General features: G+C 35.6%; 1 protein-coding gene across 1 annotated transcript in view; it reads right to left on the bottom strand.

Moving 5' to 3' along the window:
* Nucleotides 1–16,883, bottom strand: part of ASXL3 (ASXL transcriptional regulator 3) — a 159,847-nt gene that overhangs the window by 19,591 nt on the left and 123,373 nt on the right. The window contains exon 8 of the mRNA XM_088130735.1: nucleotides 16,041–16,204. Coding sequence (XP_087986861.1) covers nucleotides 16,041–16,204 — 164 coding nt within the window. The remainder of the gene's footprint in view (nucleotides 1–16,040; nucleotides 16,205–16,883) is intronic.

Here is a 16,883-nt window from a genome sequence, read left to right as displayed (position 1 = left end):
TGAGCAACTTCCCTAAAAAATACATTTTTCAACACGGAAACTTAGCAGCTAGGTGAGCTTCTTTGAGCAATTACTTTGGAAACAACCTGCTCTGATGTGTGCCATTTAGAAATAATCCAGTCTAGCTCTATCCTTGGATTTGGAGGGGTAACAATGAGGGAGGACTACATGGAACTCTACATGCCATTGTGTGATCAGTGATCTAACTGAGTGATCAGCAGTGGTCTAATCGCTAGGACCACTTGGAATTGACAACCAATCTCTCAGTCACTGAAATCCAATACTTTCCTTCCCTATCATATTGTATATAAATGACAAAGGGGGGTGTGTGTGTGCAGCTAGCATGTATGCATACTTTATGGTCATCCCTTGCACCTTGACACCCAGAAGAAACAAATCCAGGCTGGAGCTCATTTTAGGTCCAAACTCAGAATAGATTTAGTTTTACCATTCTGCAATAGGAAAACCAACATTCTTAAATTATTCTATTCTGCCATGGGAATGGGGGTTTGATCATCCTGATGCACACCTTAATATCAACTGTCATACTGCAGGGATGCATCAATGATTAAATTATTCTAAAATATGTAAATGCCAAAGCTACTTCAAAACAATATACTGTACAAGGAAGTGACTAAAATTATTTTTTCAACATGGTATATACCAGATGAGTTGGCAATATTCCCAGTCTGGATTACCCTGAAAATTCCAGATGACCCATTCCTTAGCCATGTGAATGAATCTTGTTTGGGAAGGCCAAGTGAAATGCAAAAAGAGGGTGGTGTAGAGTTTTGTGGAAAGAGGTTTAATTACATTTATATATTATAAATTATTAATCTTTAAGCTTATTTTACATACTGAATGGAAAATGAAAAATTATTTTCTCAGTGATATATTGATATTCACTGATAATATATATTGTCAGTTTGTGGAATGTGTAGGTGGAAAAGCATGTGTGCTTAGGGGACACATATATCAGTTATACGTGTCATGATAAATTTACCCCAGTAATTTCAACTTCCTCTGGCTGTAACTAAATGAAACTGAGGAAATATTGGGTCAAATATTACCAAATGCATGTTGCAATTGACATGCAAATAAAACACCTAAATGAATATGCTTCAAAATATTAAACTACAGAATCATAACAATATATTGAGATTGGGTATGGTAACTATGCAATAGTGCAGATTTAAATCTGGCTTTGAAAATATGAAAAGGCTAAATGTGCTTATCTACTAGGTGCCAATTCATATACTATGCATACCAACATGATGTCCAGATATATAAGCAATACAGCTAGGTAACATAAAATGAGTATGTGATTGTTACAACACTTATTCAAACTGTCATTCATGGCTAGTGAATTAATATGTGAAATTTACTGAATCAGGTCATTAATCTATTTAGACCAACATTGTCTGCTCCAAGGGACAAATCTCTGGTGAGATCGTTTACTGACATTTGCTGCCTTAAATCTTTTCCTTTAAAGGACCTGAACTAAGGGCATTCTGCTTACAAAACTTGTGCTCATCCTAAATTATAACCCCAGAACTGCAACTGAATAATGCTGCCTTTGCCACACAATTGCAATGCAAACCTAATTTTATATTCTATCTCTATATACAGAAGCTGTGTAAACCAATCTCAATGTGTTGGAGACTAGAAAGTATGTAAACAAGTGTGTCTAAGAAAAACTGCAGGTAATCAAGAATGTATCTTCCCAAGAGAAGCAAAAGAAAATTGGGCTGCAAACCAATTTCTTAAATGTAACAGCCACAATTCAGAAAAGTACAAGCAAAGCATCCATCAGCTTACTGGGAGAACATGTTACTATTTGCAACAAGCAGAGAAGAGGGAGACAGTAATGCCAGAATAAAGAAAATAAAGTTTTTTTCTGCATATTTTGGGTTGTAGCCAACAGCTTAAAATAATTTTTCATTATAGTAACTGAGTGGTTTCTATTAAAAAGGGATATAAATAAACTTTCTGTATTACCCAAGCATAAAAGCATTTAAAAAGTTGATGCTCCATTTTTCTAATGGAAAGTTGGGCATTAATCATGTGGTAGACTAAGTGTTTTTGGAAACCATACCATCTATCCATTACATTAACTGATACTGTGGCAAACCAAAAAAATACCAATTTTGTTGATAAATATAGACTCTGCAACCAAGCTCTTTTTTGTTTGCTACCTGAGGCTCCCCCAATAGACAACATCTTATCAGGCTCTACTAATGCTTCCAAAATCAAGGGTTAGAGATACAAGATGTGCAACCCATTCCTCAATTTTCTCACCCTGACTTAAGTGTCATCAGGGTAAAAGAGGATGAAAGAACTTGATCAACTTAGCTTATTCTAGTTCAAGAGTGGATACTGATTCTTGTCCAGAGTCTTGGGAGAACTTGGGAGAAGCCTCTGGAAATCAAAACTGGCAGCATAGTATTTGGGATAAGAAATCTAATATCAAAGGTCAGGGAGGTCATAGGTCACATAGATGGAAAGGTATAAACCATCTTGGCAGGGCATAGGAGATATATACAACAAACAGATATCACTGAGTTTGTTATAAGAGATATAGGACCCAACCAAGGGTGTTTTTTTTATTTTTTATTTTCCACCCTTACAGCATGTTTAGCAAATAGTTTATTTAGGTGAGTTCTTCATTACAGGGTGGAATGTTCCATGAACTTCTTGTTCAATGGGAAACAATAAGCAGCCCCTTCATTTATTGGCTGACGTCTCTGAATGTTTCAACAAATTCTTTGTAGAAAAAGAAACTGGTAGGTCAAAATTTAGAAGGATAATATAGGTTTTAGATTGACACTCAGGTCAAAAATACTTCTATATAATAAATGGTCTAAAAAAAAAAAGGTATGGAGTTTGGTCTGATAAGGAAAACAGCTCCAAGTATTCTGCCCCCCTTATTCCATGACTTCAAAACATGTGTCTTTAGAAAGAATTTGGGGTAGTAAGGAATATCTGGATCTTCTTGGTCTTCTAAAGGCCAGAGATAAAAAAAAATTGAGGAAAAATTGACAAAAAGAAAGATAATATATTCTCCCATTTGTTTTATTATAGTGGTTTCATCTGGAAGAGTTATTTATTCTTTGATTTCTTAGATTTATAGGCCAACTTTTCACCAGGAGCTCAGTGTAGATAGTTGTCCTTTTTTATTTTGATAGCTTCAACTTATGTTCTTTTTGAGGCCAGCTTGCTTTAGGCACAATGAAATATTTTATATGATGGCAGCTAGGAATCCATAAATGCCTTGGTCTATACACCCACTGAATTTAGTTCCCACAGAACTCAGACCTTTAAAATACCTTGAGAGACTACAGTAAAATGTGGCCTAGGTTAGGCTTCCCTTGATGCCTTCAGAGAGAGATTCCTGTTGCTGCTGTGCCTGCTGGGGCTATTCTTTCTATTTGTAAAATATTTCTACAGCTGGTCCTCGCTTAACTACCACAACTGGGACTAGCAACTCTGTTGCTAAGCGAGACATCACATGACTGCAACAGACTTTTTGCCTCATTTTGCTGTGGTCATTAAGAGTATCACCCCTGGTTATTAGGTGAGATATCACGTGACTGAGACTTGCAGTTTTACTGCCAGCTTCTCCATTGACTCCACTTGTCGGAAGCTGTGCAAATGGCATGCAAATGGCAATCATGTGAAGCATGCAAATGGCAATCATATGACTGTGAGACGCTGTGATGGTTGTTATCACCTGGTGGTTGCGAAGCACCCGAATCTCAATCACATGACCACAGGGACACTGCGATAGCTATAAGTGCGAGGACCAGTTGTAAAGTTACTTTTTCAGCACCATCATATCTTTGAACAGTTACTAAATAGAGCAGTTGTTAGGTGAGGATTACCTGTAATCTGGTCTTTGGCCATAATAAACTTTTTCTTTGTTTATAAAATGTTTCTAGATGAACATGTGTTGCAAATAAATATTTTCCCCCAGATTTCTACATCCTAAAAGTTTTATAAGCATTTATTCACACCCTAATGAAGAACTCCAATGCATTCAGAATCTGCTTAGTGATACAGAACTATATTGTTAAAAGAGTAGGAATTAATACAAGTAGTAGTATATGCAGAATCCAACTCTTCAATACTTCTCCATCCCCAGGCCATTAACCAAATCACCTTCTAAAAAAGATTATGGGAGGGGAAGGAAGGCAGGCAAGCAATGATTAGCACTGATAACCTGCTCAATTAGACTTTTTTCTCTCTCCTGTCTGGCCATTGTCCTTTGTTTCTTTCTTGGGTTTTAAATAATATTCATGAATCTTTATTTGTAATTATTCATATTGTGGGTAAGTCACTTTGATCCTAAAAGGTGGGAATCATTGTAATAAATAAGAAACAAAATCAGAATAGATTTTGATATTTGATCATTCTGGGAAGACAAATGTAAACAACAGAGAGAAGAAAAAAGAAAAAAATCCTATTACATAAATATATAATATTAATGAAAACATAAATATTATATAAATCAAAGCAAGTATATAGATATTAAATACATCTAATTATATAATATAAATGTTATATAGACATGCAACATCATGTATGATATTTTATGCAGCTATCTTGCCAAATGTGTGCGCAACCTGAATAAGCTTCTCATAAGATAGATGAAAGTAGCTTTAGGCCCAGGAGGACAAGTAGGTAATTTTATTTTGTGATGAAAAGTTTTACAGAGAAATCCAAATTCTTCCTAAAGACTAGCTGAAGGGTCATTTAATGCATTTTGCAGATAGATCACAAACCCACCGGGAGCATGATAGCTATGTTTTAGAGGTTCCCAGCATGGCTGTGGTAAATATCCAGGGATGTAGAGATATTATTATATCTTTACTGTTGATATAGCTAGAAACAAAGAATTCAAAGGTGTGTCAAGGATGGTTGCCTCATTCTCTCAGCAAACCCACAGAACAGACACTGTTGTTTTCTTTTCCATGCCAGTGAGTGAGAAATTATAATGCCAGAAAACAAGGATAAAATTTGACCTATCACTTCTCAGTCTGGCTGTCAAGACTTAGAAATGAGTAATTCCTGCACCACTGAAACACTTTATCATAGAATCAGTGGGACTGGGAAACTGGACTGCTCATTCATTCATTCATTCATTCATTCATTCATTCATTCATTCAATTCATTCATTCATTCATTCATTCATTCATTCATTCATTCATTCATTTTCTGCCTTTTCTGTTGATAAGCACTCAATTGGATTTTGTACTCTGCTTTGTAATCCTCTGAATTAGGTTGGAGTTCTGGTAATATTTAGTAGAAAAACTCATTAAAAGAGGACTACTGGTTACAGGTAGTTATCATTTAGCAACCACAATTGGTTCTGGTGAAATGATTGCTAAGTGAACCACATGACTGAGAGACAGAGAGAGAGAGACTGTGAAGATCATTGGTTGCTGCTGTCTCATTTAGATAAACTTTTATTGTGCAGCAATGCTAGGGTTACTCTTGCTCCAAAGTGTGTTGTTGTCAGGCACATAAATTTGGGTGTAAGTGCACACATTGGTCAGAAAATTATTTTTTTACTACCATTTACTACCATTTATTATCACTGTATTTGCGAACAGTTGCTATCCGAGGCAGTTGCTAAACGAGGACTACATGTATTAAAGAATATTTATAAAGAAACAATTGTATTTAGGGCTATGTGACCAAGTCAAGAAGTTTACGGGCAATTGATGGAACCAATATGGTTCCGGAGAGAGCTTGGAGTTTTCCTGAGGATTTGGTGGGCAGTTCTCTTGAGGCCTTAGCAGCTGCTTTGAATGAAAGGGTGGCTAGGGCCTTGGACTGTATTGTCTCTATGGGTTTCTCTCTGTACACTGATCCTGGGGTTTAACTTGGAAATCCTAGGAGCTCCAGGAAATGAAGTGCCAGAAGAAATGCCTGGAATGCTGTTGGAGAAAGATTCGAAGTGAGCCTGACCAGGCACAGGTAAGAGCCCACATTAAGATTACCACGTGCTAATAAGGGCAGCAACACATCAGTATTTCTTTGCTCCTACTGTGTCTCTTGATAGCCATCCAGTAGCCCTATTTAGGGGCACCTAGTTCCTGTTGGGCAGGGAGGACCCCTTGAGACATCTGCTGGGCCACTGTGATGATTATTCAAGCTATCTGGTAGATAAAATTGCTCAGATCTGCCTCAACCTGGATTCTGCCTGGACAGGGCAGGTCTAGGTGCCTGGGGCATGGCCTGGTAGTGTGATCTGGGATGAGTTTGAGCCAGTGACTCCCGAGGAAGTGGACAAGGTTCCCTGTGCTGTCAGCTCAGCCACCTGTTTACTGGATCTGGGCCCCTCCTGAGTCATAAAAGTGGGCAGATAACTGATTTGCAGTTGGGTCCATGCTGTGGTATTGGCCTCCTTGACAAACTCCAACAGGTGCAACAGGAAACTGAAAGGGATGATATTGAACTAGGCATTACAGGTACTGATTTTTCTAAATTTTTGGCTTGATTATGGATGATTTTGGCTTGATTATGGATTATAAATGCTTAACATGGAATATAAATGGAGCAAATGCTCCTCAAAAGAGAAAAAAAATCATTATTTCAAAAAAAATAAAACAAGGTATAATTTGCCTACAAGAGACACATATTAGAAAAAAGGGCATAAAATGTTGATTAAAATTTCACTGAAGAATTCATTTCAGCAGGAACAAAAGAAAAAAAAATTGAGTTGTTTTGTATATAAATCCTCAACTAAAACCAGAACTTATACTGACTGGTGAGCATGGTAGGTTTGTTGGAGTGGAAGTTAATATGCATGGGACTAAGTCTTTGATACTAGGAATTTATGCCCCAAATGAGGATAAAGCATTGTTTTGTAAACGATTTATGGAGAGACTAATAGGTTTCTGTTATGAAAATTGGTGTCTGATAAGGGATTGGAATGGAGTGATCTCCCCACAACTGGACAGAACTTCGGAGAAAAATATTAAAATCACTCAAGGCAAATTACCAAAAGTTTTCTGTAATTTGATGGACAGTTTAGGGCTGGTTGATATATGGAGACAGAAAAATAGCAATTCAAGAGAGTATACCTACTTTTTCTGAAAGACATAGATCCTTTTCGAGAATAGACATAATTTGCATTTCAAAGAACTTGGCTACTAAGGTTTTGAAAGTAGAGATATTACCAAAGACTTTTTCAGATCATAATCCTGTGAGTTTGGTTCATAAAAGAAAATCTAACTCTTTTAGATGGAGACTAAATGAAATATTGCTAGAGAAAAAAACAATAGTGGAGAATTGTAAAAAGAAAATAAAAGAATTTTTTTTGAAAATAATTTAGGTAAAGGCACTGATTTAAGAATGGCTTGGGATGCAAGTAAAGCTTTTATTAGAGGTTACTTTTTACAACATAATAGTGAACTTAAAAAGAAGAGTCAAGAGACACACAAGCTATTTTGGATGAAATTAAGAGAAAAGAAAAATTAAAGCAATTTCCAGAGAAGACAAGTATTTCTCAACAAATTAAGCATTTACAATGACAATTATCTATGTTAACAGTAAGAGAAATGGAAATAAAAATGAATTATGTAAAGTGAAAACATTTTGAATTTGCAAATAAACCAGGCAAGTGCTAGCATATAAATTACAAAAAGAAAAAGAAAAGAAAATGATACTGAAATTACAAAAGGGAGATACTGTATTAATGGACAATGTGGCCATATGAAAAGCATTTCATCAATACTATTCCAATTGTATAAAGGAAGTGACATCTCTCTAGAGAAAATAGATGAATATCTGAAGAAACAAAATTTACCAAGGATTACAGAGGAACAGAGACAGATTATGAATGGACTTGTAACAATAAGGGAAGTTTCTGAAACTATAAAAAAGATTAAACTAGGAAAGGTGCCTGGACCAGATGGATTATCAGATTCCTATTATAAATGTTCTGAGGATGAACTTTTACAACCTTTACAAAACACAATGAACTCTATTCTACAGGGAAGAAAGATGCCAGAGAGTTGGAAAGAGGCCAATATAGCATTAATAGCAAAGAGGGACAAGATTTGACTTTAACAAGAAACTACGGGCTGATATCATTATTGAATAATGACTACAAGTTGTTCATAACTATTCTAGCTAATAGACTGAAAATAATTTTGCAAGAATTTATTCATGAGGATCAATATGGGTTTTTACCTAAAAGACAGTTAAAGGACAATCTTAGATATGTGTTGGGCATTTTGGAATATTTGGAGCAACACAATGAAAAACAAGTCACATTGATCATCTTAGATGCAGAGAAGGCCTTTGACAATTTGAACTGGGCTTTTTTGTCAACGTTTTAGAAGATACGAGTTTTGGAGACAACTTTATAAAATGGGTAAGATTGATTTACACTTCACAGAAAGCACAAATAATTGTTAATGGACATCTAACAAAATCCTGTGAAACACAAAAGGAAACAAGACAGGGATGCCCACTCCTCTCCTCTCTTGTTTATTTTGGTTCTTGAAATACTGAATAGAGATATAAGACTAGATGAGAGGATTGTGGGAGTAAAGACTAAAAAAGAAACATATAAGTTAAGAGCTTTTGCAGATGACATGGTGTTGGTTCTGGAAGATCTTTTAAAGGGAATTGAAATAATAATGGGCAGATTAAAATAATTTGGTGCATTAGCAGGTTTCAAGATTAATAAACAGAAGATGAAGATGTTAACAAAAAATATGAAAATAGAAGATCAAACAAAATTTATGAATAAAACAGGCTTTAAGATTGAGAAGAAGGTAAAATATTTGGGTATCACTATGACAAATATGAATTGTATGTTTTTTTCAAAATAACTATGTTAAGACATGGAATGAAGTTGAAAAAGATAAATTAAAATGGGAGAAATTACAACTGTCATTGCTGGGGAGAATTTCTGAGATAAAAATGAATGTCTTCCCTAGAACTATGTTTTTGTTTCAGACAATACCTGTTTTGACAACTGATGTACCATTTAAACAGTGGCAGAAAGATATATCTAAATTTGTGTGGCAGGGGAAAAAACCACGAGTTAAATATAAGCCGTTACAAGATGCAGAGGAAAGAGGAGGATTGGGTTCGCCTGACTTGAAATTGTATCTTGCAGCTTACTGTTTGGACTGTATGAAAGAGTGGGTGTTGCTGAGAAATAAAAGGCTTTTGGAGTTAGAAGAACGTGACCTGAGATTTGGGTGGCATGGATACTGTGGTACAATAAAGCCAAGGTTAATATGGATTTTAAAAATCATTAGGTTAGAAGTACCATACTAAGAATATGGAATAGATACAAACCCAGGTTGTGCCCAAAAACACCTCTGTGGATCTCAGCACAAGAATCATTTTATAGACAAGAAATAACAGGCAAACACAAGTGGCTAACTTATCACAAGATACTAGAATTTTGTTAAGGGGAATGTAAAATACAATCAAGAGAACTGGTAGCAGAGGGATATAGTTGTCAATGGTTCTCTTATTTAAATCTTAGAAAGATTTAAAGTAAACAAAATAATTTATGGTTTTGAACACTGTAAGACTGAGTTTGAAACAGAATTGTGTACAAATGATGAACATATAATTGCTAAAATGTATAAACTTTTATTGAAATTTGAAACAGAAGAACAAGAGAATGTATGATAAAGTGGGCTAAAAATTTTGCTTATAATATACAGATGGCACAATGGGAAACTCTATGGCTGAAAGGATTAAAATTTACACTATGTTATGATCTTAAAGATAATTTTTACAAAATGATGTACCATTGGTATATGTCACCAGAGAAATTGTCTAGAATGTATAAAGGCACTTCAAATTTATGTTAGAAATGTGAACAACAAGAAGGGACATTTTATCATGTTTGATGGACATGTAAAAAAGCTAGAAAATTCTGTATTCAAATATATATACTGATTCAGATGATTCTAAAGATTAATATACAATTGAGAACAGGGGTTTTACTTTTGGGATTGATGGACAAACAGTTGGAAAAAAAGTTATGGAACTTCGTTTTAGTACATGATATCTGCAGCAAGATTACTGAATGTACAAAGATGGAAAGATTCAGCATTACCCACAATGGAGGAATGGTTAGTGAAGATGATGGAACTTGCTGAGATGGCTAAACTGACTTTTTTTGAAGTCTTGAGAGAAAAGACAGTATCTATGTTTATTGCTGACTGGAAACCCCTTATAGACTTTTTGCATGAAACAGAAAAAAATGAACTCATAATTTATGGTTTTGATGATTAAACAGGATAGATTATAGAAAGAAGAGAGTCATGTTGTAACCATAGAGTAAGAGGTAAATTTATAAATCTACTTATAGCTGTGTAAAGAAGATCGGAAGCTACTTATCTATATCTTTTTTCTTTCTTTTCTATTTTTCTTTTTCCTTTCTTTCAGCTTTCTCTTTGATTTCTTTCTTTTTCTTACTTCATATTAATTTGTATTAGTTTTATCTTCCTTTTAAAAAAATCTTTAATAAAAATTATAAAGCTGGCTAGTTCAGCAGGACTGCGTCCATATAACCTCCTAATGCTAGGTTTAAATACAAGACAATTGAATTATCAAAGATCATGAACAATAAAATGATATTGTACCAAATTAATTTTGAGAGGGATAAAATGAAAATATAATGATTAAGATATTTTATCCTTGAATCCTAACTCTAAATATGTTCACATAAATTAAACTACATTAATCTATTCATGTATTGATTTTGTGCCCCTGATTTTCCTAACTTCATTAATTTGTTATGTTAACTGTATGTATTCTAAATAAATATAGTTTTTGAATTGTCCTTCAATCATATTCTTAGGGTATGTACAACTTTAGTTTTGGGATAAAGCCTTATAAAATATTCACCAAGATTATGGAATGTGTACAGTTTTGGTATGCACTAAATCTGTAGTACATCTCTTCTTCTTGAGAAAAAGAAGGCAGACAGCACAGGACAGAAAGGACAGCACAGTCCTTTCACTGGACTCCTCATGAATGCTATCTCCAAGCTATTTTCAGGATAGGAAATGTCCCCTTTGACTTCCTCAGACACTTTAAACCAAGTGTGGAAAAACATTACATCGTCTCCCCAGAATAAGAGAAAACACAGCTGAGCAAACCAACTCTATAGAAGATAAAAATACAATATGTGGCAGGATGCTCAGTGTGTCATACTCATTCTCAAAAGAGGTGAAAGTCTGTGTTTTAGAACGTTGGCTATTGGCTGACACAAAGACCAGATAGCCTCCCCCCTGAGATTCAGAGGGCCCCAAAACCTGATTCTTCACCCAGGCCTTGGCTTAGGATAGAAATGAGCCCAGCAAATGTAAGAGCATGGGAAGGCTATGTGATATTGTGGTGCTGCATTTGGGATATATGTTGCTATTATGGTGTTGGTCTATTTTATTTCTTCTGTTTTTATTTAATATTGTGAGCACCTAGGATTATCTTGTTTAAGATAGGTGATCATATAAATTTCTGAATGAATGAATGAATGAATGAATGAATGAATGAATGAATGAATGAATGAATGAATGAATATCCTCTGACTGAGGGACAAGTTCCTGAAGGAGATCAATAGTATTGATGATGATGTCTTCTCCTATCAATGTAAGTTTCAATACCTCTACATACATTTAAGGAATGCTTTTCCCTTCCAAGAGATGTAGAAAGTTAACAAAGTCAGAAGGAAATAAGGATCATACATTGAATCCTATAAAATACTGAATTAACCAGTGGAATAAAGATAATATCTTTAGCACAGGCTCAAAATGTGTATTTTTCCATGTGGGCACTATATAAATCATGGGAAGTTTAATGACAAAATTTTAATGAAAAAATATGATGTAGGTTAGTCTTCAGGATTTTAGAGAACACTGAAAGTCTAGGTCTTAATGGAGGAGTGTAGAAACCAAGACTAATCAACAGGGATCATAAAGTCACTGTGGCCAAGATTATCAAAGATACTTTAGTAAACTAAACATTATGCCTGTGTTTAAAAATGGCTGTTTTGAATGCTTTTAGAAGAGTATTTTTGGATATGCTGCCCTGTTTCCTAATGTGAATCTTGGATGCCATGTTTTTATATTGATTGGCACACATCGAATCTATAAAATAGTTAAAATAGAAGAGTGTGGCCATGATAATTCTGAACTTTATGAAATACATGTTGTTCCAGTTTTCCCAATGGCTAAAACTGGCATAAAGAGAAATATTCAACATGGATTCCAAGAAAGGTGCAACTCTGAGGAATCTCCACTGTTTGGGTAGGATTTGGATTTTCAAGTTAATCTGGTATCCCAGGAAGACAACAGTAAACTTAAAAGGCCCCATAGAGGCCTTCTGCCTTCAGCCTCAGATTTTTCATCCTCTTGGTCTCTCCTTCTTCTTTTTAGTAATGTTTTAAATTAAGGTTTTATGTGTTTATATATTTTATGTTTTAATGTTTGTTGTGAATCGCCCAGAGTTCCCCCATTGGGGGGAGATGGGCGGTTGAAAAATTTAATAAACAAACAAACAAACAAATAAACAAACTGTAATAGAATTCTGTTCTAGATATGATACCTGAAATAATAATAATAATAATAATAATAATAATAATAAATAATAATAATAATAATATAAGAATAAGAATAAGAATAAGAATGAGGAGGAGGAGGAGGAGGAAGAGGAAAAGAAGCTTATGGAAAAACAGCATCTGAAATGGAATTGCTGCTCAACACTGTCCAAATATTCAGCCAAGAAATTGCAATGGAGTTTGGACTGGACAAATGTGCCACCCTTACCATCAACAGGGGAAAAATAGTGAAAACTGAAGGAATCAAAATGCCTTATAGAAATAACATCAAGAGTCTGGATGAAGAAGATCACTACAAATACCTGAGCATCCTTCAAGCTGACAACATCAAGCACACTGAAGTCAAGAAAAAGGTTAGGAGTCAATATATCATGAGAGCGAAGAAGATATTACAGTCAAAACTCAGTGGAGGAAATACCATCAAAGCTATTAAGACCTGGGCGATTCCAGTCATTAGATACACAGCTGGAATAGTGGATTGGACTCAAGCAGAACTAGAAGCCCTGGATAGGAAGACCAGAAAAATAATGACAATAAATCATGCCCTTCATCCATGCAGCAATGTTGACAGACTCTATTTACCAAGGAGCATAAGTGGGTGTGGAATGTTGCAAGTATACCAGACAATTGAAGAAGAAGAATATCTGAAGAACAGTGAAGAAGATGCACCAAAACTAGTACACTATGAAGATTTACTAAATACTAAAGAGACCAAACTGGCCTAGAAGAAAGACCAAACGAAGTATAGAAAAGAGACATGGCAAGGCAAAGTATTACATGGCCAGTACACAAAAAACCTAGCAGACAAAGCAGATAACAACAAAACCTGGCAATGGCTAAAAGCGGGAAAGTTGAAGAAAGAGATAGAAGGGCTAATTCTGCACAAGATCAAGCCTTAAGAACAAATGTATACAAAGCCAGAATTGAGAAGACAGCAACAGATAGCAAATGCTGCCTCTGCAAAGAAGCTGAAGAAACAGTGGACCATCTAATTAGCTGCTGCAAGAAGATCACACAGACTGACTACAAACAATGGCATGACAAAGGAGCAACAATGGTGCAATGGAATATCTGCAAGAAATACCATTTGCCTGCAAGCAAGAACTGGTAGGACCACAAACAGACAAAGTAATAGAAAATGAAGAAGCTAAAGTGCCCTGGGACTTTAGAATTCAAACAGACAAGCACCTGCTACATAACACCCCAGACTTAACAACTGTTGATACGAAAGACAAAAAAGTCTGGATAGAGGACACTGCAATACCTGGAGACAGCAGAAGAGAAGAGAAAGAACTGGAGAAAATCACAAAATACAAAGACCTGCAAATACAAATAGAACAACTATGGCAAAAGAAAGCAAAGATAGTACCAATAGTAATAGGCGCCTTGGGTCCAGTCTCAAAATATCGGGAGTACCACTTGAAGACCATCAGCATTGACAAAATCACCATCAGTCAATTGCAAAAGGCAGCTTTATTTGGAACACCTTACATCCTGGGACAATACCTTTAACACCATCTAACAACATCTGCCTATCCCAGGTCCTTGGGAAGAACTTGATAGGTGGATAAAAATGCCAAATCCAGTTTAAACATCTGGCTCACTGTGTGTCTAACAATAATAATTTATATGCCACCCGACTCCCAGAGACTCTGGGAAATCTACTGAATGGTCATCAGACCAGTAGCAATGTGTGGGCCATTGGATAGGAATGGTGCCTATGGATTCCTCAAGAGTGGAATCACACTGTGGGGGAGCCATTGTGCCACTCTAAGGGACCTTGTTTCTTGTTGACTGGGAAGAAATTTAAGTATCCAAAACCAAAGCTGAATATATACTGGTATATTCAGGGGATGAAAACACTGGCTCTAACTGCGAATAGTTTACCAAACCTTGTAGCATGAGAGGTAGGAATGGAAAATCCTTAAAGTGACAGTCTCTTTTACCTTCCTGATCAAGAGGCCTGTATGCTAAAGTAGCATGACCAGGGGATTGTTCTCTTTGTCCCACTCTCATCTCAGAAGCTGCTGGGAGTATTTTATTTCATTTATTTTGGTATTAGTTTACCATTCTTGTTTTTTTCCCCCCTTAATTTGGGAAAGTAGGCTATCTTAAATCAAGGATTCTATCACATCTGCCTGTTATTATTAAAGTCAGATAGTCTTAAAGGAAAAGGTCTAAGAGGATGTAATTTCCTTCCCCAAAGAAGATATAGAGATTTTATTTATTTATTTATTCATCCATCCATTTATTTATTTATATGTCACATTTATATAGCCGCCCATCTCATACAAAGCGACTCACACAAAGTGACTTTTCCAATGCTTAATTGTTCAAAATATCAGAAAAACAACAGATACGCAACACTGGGGGGGGGGGGTCAGGGTGGATAGCCAGGGTAAACTTCTATGAGGGCTTTCCTGTCTCAGTGGAAAATAAATTAGGTCAAATATAAGGAGGACAGAAGGAATCTTAAGGACTGAACAGGAAAGTGGGGATAGAGCAAAATACACTATAATACAAAAAGTCCAGGGTACAGAGCAAGGGAGGGAGAGAGGTCTGCTCAGGGGGTATTTTCTGGAGGGCTACTCTGTCTACCAATCTTCTCAACACAGTAAACACTGTGTGGGGATGCGGGGGGGGATGTTTACAGATTTCCTTTTTAGCCCTGGAGCAGGGTCCTTTCTCCTTGAGAGCCATCCTCTACTTGTGGAGAGAAATATTAATTTACAAATGAGCCTTCAGTTATATGGGTGTTCTGACAGAGTAATGCCCGTAAGAGGTTGACTAAATTTAAAGAAATATGTTGAGAGCTAGAGGCTTTGTGTCAAAAGTATACATGTCTACTGTTAATTAATGACTCTATTAATATATAACTTGATCTGAGATTCAAAGAACAGTAAAACAAACTCTATGAGCTCATAAGAACCTGCAAATCTCAAACAGCAACATTTCTAGCTCTTTTTGAAACCGATGTGATTGGTTTGCAAATATTTCCTCTCCATGAAATGAGAGACCACTTCAAGCAGCTAAATTAAGTGGGGAAATGGGCATTAAGATTTAATGCTTATTAATGCTTAAGGTTTTAAGGAAATGGGCATTAATAGATGTTTCAGGTATGCTGTAGGGTGGAATGACAGGAAAAGTGATTCGTCTACCTTGTTTATGTCAGAAAGACACCACAGTCTGAGAGAGAGAGCTCATCTTTTGCTGTCATGGCAAAAACCCTCTGTTAGACCTTTTCACCTAAAAAGTACTCCTTGATATTTTTTTTAATGACCTTTGCTAGTGCCCATCAGAACAACTTCCATAACTAAGTTATATATATTGTGGAGAAATGCTCATGTCACTCAATCTGAACAATATTACTCAAGTTAAGCTGTAACAGCAAATGAAAAAGATTTACTATGAAGGCAGTTACTGTACACTTTTTACTTACCTGCCTATCTACTTCTGGAAGTAAAAGCAGGAGGTATTGTTGGAAATGCTGAGGTAATGAAAGAAATGTGTGTTTGTTTATTAAAGCCCTCAAGTTGGTATTCACAAGAATAGATCCTGGTGTTTCTATATCAATGTCCTCGGCTTTGGTCCATTTCAAGTGTCCTGGATTAAACAAATAAGAACACATTTAACTCTATCACAAACAAAAGAAGGAATAGGTACATTTAATAAGTAAAATTCAAAACATTTATATCTCATATAGTATAGCAACTGTCCATTGTAAGGAGAGGAGAGCTTTCTTTTCCAACAGTTTTGAGAGCATTCTTCTATACACACCACACTTCCTTTCACATGTGCATAGCATTTTTTCTCTTTTCATATTATCAGAATAATGTGGTCTCTTTATTTCATAGAAGGAACTAGCTAACTATAGAAAATGAGTTAACTTCCAGTCTCATTACTTCATCAAACTATGCTGTTAAAATCAGTTGCTAAGCAAAATGTGTTAGAAACCAATAAAATGTGTTAGAAACCCACAATAAAATCTATTTTAAAATAGAAACAGTACTTTTCAAGCAAAAGCACACTACATTATAAATTGTTCTTTATATGCTTTCATGAAGGAACCAAACCCATTAACACATTGTAAAGTTATGAATTAATCTTTTTTATAAGTCTACATTTTCACCTTCTTTAAAGTTTGAGTTAGTAAGGTAGGAATCAATAAGAAACAGAAGGCAAAACAGGGTACTGGAGGTCAACAACTGGTTACAGAGTCAGTGCTGCGGAGAAGAGTCTGGATTCTATGACAATGGCCTAAGTAACCTTCATGAAGGACTGC

This window comes from Python bivittatus, unplaced genomic scaffold (assembly GCF_059951505.1).
Source record: "Python bivittatus isolate LINGU-HERP-01145 unplaced genomic scaffold, Pbiv_v1 ctg000840_np1212, whole genome shotgun sequence".
Taxonomy (NCBI): Eukaryota; Metazoa; Chordata; class Lepidosauria; order Squamata; family Pythonidae; genus Python; species Python bivittatus.
The sequence above is the reverse complement of the archived record's forward strand: the minus strand, read 5'-3'. Positions and strand labels throughout refer to the sequence as shown.